The 9,033-nt window shown below is 41.5% G+C and overlaps 1 protein-coding gene across 1 annotated transcript; it reads right to left on the reverse strand.

The window, feature by feature from the left end:
- Positions 1-321: 321 nt before the first annotated feature.
- On the reverse strand, positions 322-8,999 carry LOC138962751 (uncharacterized). Its single transcript, XM_070334703.1, has 4 exons — positions 8,894-8,999; positions 7,712-7,812; positions 4,812-4,951; positions 322-2,888 (listed from the first exon to the last, which is right to left on the reverse strand). Exons 1-4 carry the CDS (start codon positions 8,929-8,931, stop codon positions 2,259-2,261), a joined length of 909 nt encoding a protein of 302 aa, XP_070190804.1. The 5' UTR covers positions 8,932-8,999; the 3' UTR covers positions 322-2,258.
- Positions 9,000-9,033: the final 34 nt, after the last annotated feature.

Below are 9,033 nucleotides of genomic sequence, written 5' to 3' on the forward strand. Positions count from 1 at the left end.
TGAGGGCTGTATTTAGAACAGTGACCTCACAGCCGCGCGTAGATGTGCGGCTGCTAGCGAAAGGCTTAATAGACTTTCACAGTAAGACTAGATTCTTGAATTGCTTGTACATGTATGTTAAAGACCGGAACCACCATCACCCAAGCGTAGCAGATTCATCACCATGATGATGTTGGCTACCTATCACTAAGAAGAAGAAGAAGAAGTGCAAGTGTTTGTGTGTAAAATGCGCACACATTTACTATTATCAGAAAGTAACAACGCAGACTACAATATAATTGCTCAAGACTGTAATATAAATGAGCAACAAAAAATCATAAAGACAGCTGTGTCAGTTTTAATGATCATATGAAACAGAAGCATAATCTGCAACTGGCAACATGTCACCACATGACGTCCATGAAAAACAGTGTACATTTTATGTAAACAGTTTTTAGTAAAAGATGATTTCAAGAATAGAAATGCTCTGCAGGTTTACATTATTTGAATGAAGAACTTTAAACATCACTTTAAACATCACCAAGCATTGAAACAATCCCCTGACGAGAACAAGAAAAAATACCTGGTGATGTATCAGATCTATTTAAAATCTCAACGTTTTGCACACGATATTCTTTTCACCTATTTGCAGCAGGCTTTACACACAAAAAAACCATCACATTTTCAGCCAAAAAAAGTACTCTACACAAATAAATAGACCTGCTACTTTTTTCAACACTCTTACTTTGGAGAAAACATTAACAATCTGCTTGATCTAACAATGTTCAAATACATTCTGAAGCAATTTAAATGTTTTCTATTTGTACTATCATGAGCTTTTACCAAGGCTACCTTTAAATAAAGCTCTCTTGAACAGCGAGTTCTTTGTTTATTTGGTGTTTAACGTCGTTTTCAACTGTTCAAGGTTATATCGCGACGGGGAAAGGGGGGGGATGGGATAGAGCCACTTGTTAATTGTTTCTTGTTCACAAAAGCACTAATCAAAAAATTGCTCCAGGTGCTTGCAACGTAGTACAATATAATTATGACCTTACTGGGAGAATGCAAGTTTCCAGTACAAAGGACTTAACATTTCTTACATACTGCTTGACTAAAATCTTTACAAACATTGACTATATTCTATACAAGAAACACTTTACAAGGGTAAAAGGAGAAACAGAATCCGTTAGTCGCCTCTTACGACATGCTGGGGAGCATCGGGTAAATTCTTCCCCTAACCCGCGGGGGGCGAACAGTGAGTTAAAACAAAAAGTTCAGCATGCATACCATTTTCTTAAATGCATACTATTTTAACTTTACAGTTCATACTGGTAAAAATTTTGCAGCATGAACAATTTGCACTTGTAAATGCAAGTTCCAAGCACAATTATGGACAATTCAGTCAAATTCGCAATGATAAATGTTCTGCATTCATTGGACTACTTTAGAACTACACAAACAAAAATGCAGAATATGACATAAAAATTGTCAGAAAGGCACTAAATATCAGATGAACTGTTATGCACACTTTATACTCCATGTATGTCATGATTTAGATTATGCATATTTCGTTAATCAATACTAATATACAGCTATGTGCAAACTAAACAGCTAAATCATATAATATCGCAAATGGTTCCCTATTATACCTTATCGTACACATGCATTTCACAACTTGATATTTTATGAACATCCAACTATCATTTAAACACAAATCTTTGGATTACGCCAGGAAATGACACAAACAAGCACTATGTCAAGATCAATACTGACGGTGCTTCTCACTCCAAAATTAATGCTAAGGATTTGTCCATATTAATCTCTTGTAACTAACAATACTTGCCGAGTTAATCTCTTGTGAACTTATATTTACAGAAAAAAAAATCAAACGCATACATTCCACACACAAAGATGCAAACTGTTCTTGGATACTGCAAACTTTGTAACTGGGGTTCCCTGATCTCCAGTATAAAATGTTCTATACAAAGCAGACACTTTCCATAACGGTCAAAAACGCAAGCCATTCACTAGCATATATATAATTCAAAGCTAGCAGTGGCCTCGACCAGTTACACAAATGAGATTTCACATACTGCTGGTGTTTTACAGCAGTCCAAAGTCACCAGCACTGCACTTGAAAACTTCAAACTGCTGCTAAAGATACATCCAAGTCGAACAGAGTGTGGGAAACGGCATCCAGGCTCAGACAACATGATTTAGTCCGAAGAAGTGGGCTACTTAGGACTGCTCGGCTGCTCTGAATGACACTGAAGTCGGCTTCATGTGTTACTCTTAGTGTTAGGAGCAAGGGGGAAGAACTCGATACAACCGTACCACTGGATCTGCCCGTTCTTGCCCACGAAACAGTGTAGTTTCAGCTCCTCCTCCTCCAGTGGGTTTTCGAACGTCTCCACGGTGACAGCATCGCCAAACTGAGTGGTTCCGAAAGATATGCAGGACATTTTGCGCACCAGTAAGTGATCCAGATCCCCTGTGAACTTCTTGTAGAAAAAGCGGTGAGAGGCGATGGACATATTGTCAAAGAGGTAGCGAACGTACATGGGATGGCGGGTGTTCCCGCTGGTGTCCGTGTCGCTGAACGGCACAGTCAGGTGGTGCGCGAACGTCTGCCCTATTTCTTCAGGGGGGTCGGTCACCGCAGGCTTTTCCGGAAACCTGGGCAGGAAGTTGGAGAAGTGCATTTGAAACCAATCGGGGACCTGCTCCACCAGCCCACTATCTCTGTGACGCAAGACGTTGAGACTTTTGACCTGCACCGACGGCTTGAGACGCCCGCCCACCATGACGGACATGCAGGTGGTGAAGGAGGTGTCCGAGATGCCGATCACGTTCAGCTTGACCTGCATGGGAGACTTGGGGGTCGTCACCTCATAGAAATGCCTTCCGAACTGCAAAGAGATGCCACAGACATATTTTTTATCAACCATTCATCTCATAATTAAGAAAACAACAATTTCAAAAGCTGCGCTAAAACTTGTGTTTCACGCTCGCCTTTGTTTTGTTGTTGCGAAAAGATTCGCTGGTCCAAGATTGGAACAGACAAAGAAGAAGTAGGATTGTTCTTTGAGCAGGACAAGATGAGCTGTAAAGATCGACGCAGTGAGCTTACTGCTGCGATACAGTATTGACAGTTTTGGTGTCAGAGGTTTACAATCTGCTGATAATTCATATCTCAAAACAAGCTTTGATAATCTGTAGATGAGGTACACATACCGTACAAATTTGTCACACTGTCTGACCTTAAATCCAAACAATAAACTACGTTTTCAAGAATCTAGTCCTGGTTATCATATTTTTCAAGAGCATGCATGTATTTGCCTTCTTTTTTAACCTTGTAAGGACACACACACACACACACACACAAAATGTTGGATTAGGGTACCCTGATCTACCCAAACATTTTCTGCCGACCCTAAAACATGTTTAACTACTCTGAAAAAATGTTAAGGTTCACGGACCATGGGACATTTAGCGCTTGAACAATGAAGTGTGCACGATAAAAAATATATGATAACTAGAGGAATACCCGGCTTCGCCGGTTTTTATCCACCAGTTTGTGCCCGGGGTCCACCTGAATATGCCCACCAAATTTGATGCAGAATATTTACGATATCACAAACAGAACTCTACAATCCACAGGTGTTGCTTTGCGAGCTATAAAGAGCTATAAATATCTCACAACTTCTAAGGCGCACAACTCTGCAGAGTCTACTGTGAAGGGCGGCGGTAGTCTCCCTGTCACACCCACCCCCCGTTTGAATGAACCGAACCATGGATCCTCCAAGCTTAGGTCCCTCCCAGATTCGTGGAATGGGAACAGCACGAAAATGATTCAGTGACCATGATGCCATTCATGATCATATCATGTCGAGTCCCATTCATGTTGACGACGCCGAATGTAATCGAGTGCCGAATCACCATAATCACCTTTGGAGGCGAAGTCCACTCACACAGGAATGAAACATTTAGAGCTTATCTCTAAGCCCTTTTTAGTCTGTTATGGCTTCTCAGAGGAAGGTCAGAACATACTGACTCAGAAAAGCAGCCATACCACATCACAAACAGGTGTTTTCGACAGACACACACAAACACACACACACACACACACACAGAAGCAGTATATATATATATCTATATGTATAAATATATAGAGATAGATGACAGTGTATTTTTCGCGTGGCTATAAATTGATTCGACCTTTGCACTTTTACAGTGAGGACAACTTACGGGTCCAAGGAAAGCGTTCTGGACACTGCGGTGACCTTCTAAAAATAGTAACAGAACGCCGGGAATATCCGAAGATGCCCCTAATACCGTACTGCACCATACGAAGGAAGGGAGGTAAACGCTGAAAACATGGAGAAGATAAGGAAGAGTTATGGAAGTTGATCCCAAAAAAACACCAAATCGGTTTGCGCTGCGCGCTGAGAGCACGTATTGAAATATCTCATCGACCAGATTTTGTGCAGGGTGTATCTAAATATGGACACCAAATTTGAAGCAGATCCATCGAGAACTTTGGCCGTGCATGGCGAACAATCACACACACACACACACACACACACACACAGACACACAGACAGACACAAGTCGTATATATATAAAAATTACAAAAAACAAAATCATATTACCCGAATCCAACTTTTCTTGTTTTTGGCCTCAACGCTTTTATATTAAATCCCTGTCACTTCTCACTAGTGACTGGCCTATAATGTCACGTTTGCCTCAATAAAAGCCATAGTATTCACTCTTTCACAATCCATAAAAACACAACAGAGTTATTTCCGAACATCGTCTATTCAAAATCTTACCTCCATGGTAATCTCAGAAGAGAAAGTCCCAATGCCTTGATTATGCAGTTTGGTGTACCTGAGGAACGACTCTTCGTTGTAAAATGCAGCATGTTCCGCTCGGCCGATCGTGTTAAGCAAACGCCACATGCTGGGCTGGCCTAGAAGACAACAGTTAACATGACATTATTTATGAAGCAAAATTTACCCCGCGACTTCCACTTCACAGCATATGAAACTCATGTTAAACAGTTTATTGATCTTACCAACTTGACCTTCCCTCCTCTGTCCAGCAGGCCGTTTCGCGGCGTAAGACGTCCCAGAACATTTTACTGCCGCACCTAAGAAACCCTTCACCCACCGAGGACGCTGTCAATGCTGCCGCAGGGTCTCAAAAGCTAGTGCGCATGAAAACAAAAATGGCAGCGGTAGTGTTTGGGTTTCCATACCTGTCAAGTACTTTTGGCCTCTGACCATAGTAAATGGCATAAGAAACCATAGTTGGGATCAAAAACCATAGTTAATGCGTGGATCAGGATGTGGTTAAACGCACAAATTCAACTTCTCACGCATACACACTAAACCAATCAGATTGTTTTTCGCAAACTAAAAGTAAAACACATAAATTCCTTTCTACACAAACTGCTCTTTATTTACCACTACATGTAATACATTTACACTGCACTCTTGTTCGTTCATTTTTTTTGTCACTTGTCACTTGTGTTCTTTGTTGTATTCATCTGTGCAAATCTTTGCTTTGTCAATCATGCTGCCAGTCACCTTAAAATCATGGCAGCATGCATCAGAGTTAATTTTGACCTGTAAGAAGGCAGTCAGTGTGTCAGCTCCCAGACTGTGATCCAGCACTTGAAGGTGTTGCAGGGTTTCACTGCCAAATGGAAATTTATTCAACATTTTCCTCACACAGGCCATGTAGAACTGGCGCACATCATGCCAGAACTTCTGTTGTGTGGCTGGTGCAAGCTCCTCCTCAGAAATGAATGAACGGCAGTCCATGCCAGCAACAAAAAAAACAATTTTTTTTTTTTTAATGCTGAAAATGCGTATGGTTTGAGGTATACGACGTAGGATTCAAAAAACACCGAAAATCCGTAAGAATTACGCAGAATGCGTAGGACTTGACAGGTATGGGTTTCATTTCGACGATGGTACCTTCTTTAATACGACTGTTCTAGCGCATGAATTGCACCAATTAAGGGATGATGAAAAAGTATTTTAACTCTAGATCTTTTTGAAGAAATCTTTGATTGTAAATATGTCCTATAACAATCGTATTCTACGACGTTGTCATCAAAAATGTCTTCACTTGTAATCAATGCCTGTTTCGTCTGTCAAACTCGATCGCATGCTCATCGGCTGACATTTGTCCGCCATCTTGACCCCGCTCGCACAAAAGCATGTTGTTTCCCAAGCACAGAAAGCGACTACCGAGGGCATTCTTGCAAAGAAATGTTGGGCAGGATTAAAAGTTCACCGAAAACAGGACCTGTCATGTCTTGGCACAGTCAAACTCCCCTTTTCAGACACTACTGGTCTCCCTCTACACTCCCTCTCGCACCCTTCGTTCTTCTGATGATGCTCGACTTCTCCGTCAAGGTCACTTTAAACGCAAGGCTCATGGCTTCCGCACGTTTTCGTACTATGGACCTCAGTTATGGAATTCACTCCCCTTTCAATTACGTCACTCTCCATCCATTTCATCTTTTAAGTCCAATTTGAAAACTCACTTGTTCCAACAACACTACGGATAGTTCCTTAGTATAGAGTCTGGGGATGTGAGATGTGCATGATGTGTTGTTTGAATCTGACAGTGATTGTATGATTTTTATATACATGTATTGTTGTCACGCGCTTTGAACTTCTGATAAGGCGCTTTATAAATGCCCGTTATTATTATTATTATTATTACTGAGGGCGGGGATGTAGCTCAGTCGGTAGCGCGCTGGATTTGTATCCAGTTGGCCGCTGTCAGCGTGACTTCGTCCCCACGTTCGGCGAGAGATTTATTTCTCAGAGTCAACTTTGTGTGCAGACTCTCCTCGGTGTCCGAACACCCCCGTGTGTACACGCAAGCACAAGACCAAGTGCGCACGAAAAAGATCCTGTAATCCATGTCAGAGTTCAGTGGGTTATAGAAACACGAAAATACCCAGCATGCTTCCTCCGAAAACGGCGTATGGCTGCCTAAATGGCGGGGTAAAAAACGGTCATACACGTAAAACTCCACTCGTGCAAAAAACACGAGTGTACGTGGGAGTTTCAGCCCACGAATGCAGAAGAAGAAGAAGAATAAGACACTACTTTTTCAGGTGTGTTTATTTTTGTTATTAACACCTTAATTTTACCTCCATTGTCCCACTCCTCTTTTACAACCTGATTTGGGTCGATGTTTGGAGGTCTTGAAAGGAAACTTGTACTGAAATTTAGCAAAAATGTAGCTTCAAATTACAGGTCTGGGAGTCGTAGGGTCTACTGGGTTGTGCGCATGCTACACACTAGCTTCAGTTTGATTTCCGATCAGGATGTTTCACAATTCTTTTTTGTAATGTTCAGTTGCTTGTGTGAACACTACACACCTTGATTAATCAAAAGAAACTTGTGCTCCTTTTTTGTACACAAGATTCCATATGCATGGCTTTGTTATGAGAAATAAACCAGTCTAATCCAAATTGAAAAAAACTGGCGTTGGCAAGAAAATTGCTTGAGCACTATTGTGCGTAGGTACATAAAAAATTTTTCTATGATGCAGGTTTTCTTTTTTTTAAAACACCCCAAAAAACATGCCCATCCATTTGTCTGGATTAGTTCAGAAACTTCCAAAAAGTATCTTCTTTTAGAAGACAAAACAAACAGAGCCAACAAATTTGCTGATTAAATGCTGAAGGTTGCTGCATGCGTACCTGTGTAATCAATGTCATCATAGCGAAGACCTGGCAGATTGACATGGGCTTCATGGTGCTGTTTGTCCACCTCTATCCTCAGGTTCAGCGACGGGTATGCCCTAAAAATGAAATGTACAATCAACATAGGCCATGCATGAATATCTTAAATGTTTAATAGCAGTACTTGTCACAAAACACTATTAGTAAGGCATACCCCAGAATGAGCCCCGCTGAAGTGACATCACATCCTGAAAGCTAAACAACGAAGTGACTGTGGTAAGATGAACAAAGTTAAAAAACAAAGGAATACTGTACTCACCGATACAAGAACGAAAGATTGAACCTTAGGATTCAATCAGTTTGATGGCACTGCCGAACCTCTCAGGGAATTAAATCTTACCCCTGTTACTTTCAAGCAAGCATCGCTTGGGGCTAGCCTCTCGCTATGCAAGAGAGCGAGAGTGTATATGAAACGGTTTGATGTCTAGCTACGCAAGAACTAAACACCATTGGTTGATACCGAAAAGGTCGTCTGCACTGGTTGCTAAACAGCCATGTACAGCCAATCAGATTGGCAGCGGTGCAGCTGCCATTTTTTCACGTAGCAAGCACCTCCAAGGCATGTTCGCCTACACGCGCCAAATCCTACGGTTCCTACTGGCTACACTATACTTCCTCGCCCCATGCACTTACCAATTTTCGCGTCCAAGAAATGAGCGACAGGTTATTGGTTGCACTAAAATAGTAGTTACAACAGTGACGAATGTACAAACAATGACAGTGATGAAAGCATTAACAGTAAACGGTTAGAGTATTAGTAAATTATTAGCTAAATGCTCAACATGGGAGTTATGGTTCTTTCAATGGTTCATTCATTTAGGAATGTGCAATTCAATTATTTATTTTGCACGAGTACAAGAAGATAATCAAGTGACATACACCAAACATTGGCAACTATATTAGAAGTGGCTTATGCATGGTCACAGGAAACTGAGGATTCTCACCAAAATTCTTCAGAACAAGCAAAGTAACCTCGTAAGGTCATGAAATGTACTCATGAAAGTAGACAGGTAACAAGCTGTTTACATCCATTGCCAAACGAAGGACCGACTTTCGGGACACGGCGTGTCAATGACACACAGTTATCTAGCAATGATGGTGTGTTCATTCTATGGATAGACCTCGATCTGCCATATGTACCTCAGCAAACGCTGAAGACGCTGGAACGAAGTTGTCATTTTTCTCTCTCTCTCCGTCTTTCGCGACGTGGGACGCAACTCTCAGCAACTTGACCGTGGCCTCAATAACATGCCAGGGGACACCACTCCACCGAACATTGC

Source organism: Littorina saxatilis, linkage group LG1, assembly GCF_037325665.1.
Source record: "Littorina saxatilis isolate snail1 linkage group LG1, US_GU_Lsax_2.0, whole genome shotgun sequence".
Classification (NCBI taxonomy): Eukaryota; Metazoa; Mollusca; class Gastropoda; order Littorinimorpha; family Littorinidae; genus Littorina; species Littorina saxatilis.

Bases quoted from the DNA above. Each gene is read 5' to 3' on its own strand.
- LOC138962751 (XM_070334703.1), bottom strand. From the start codon at position 8,931: ATGACAACTTCGTTCCAGCGTCTTCAGCGTTTGCTGAG. The intron at 7,813-8,893 runs GTACATATGGCA...TTTCATTTTTAG, and splicing joins CGTCTTCAGCGTTTGCTGAG to GGCATACCCGTCGCTGAACC. The intron at 2,889-4,811 runs GTAAGATTTTGA...ATCTCTTTGCAG, and splicing joins CTTCTGAGATTACCATGGAG to TTCGGAAGGCATTTCTATGA.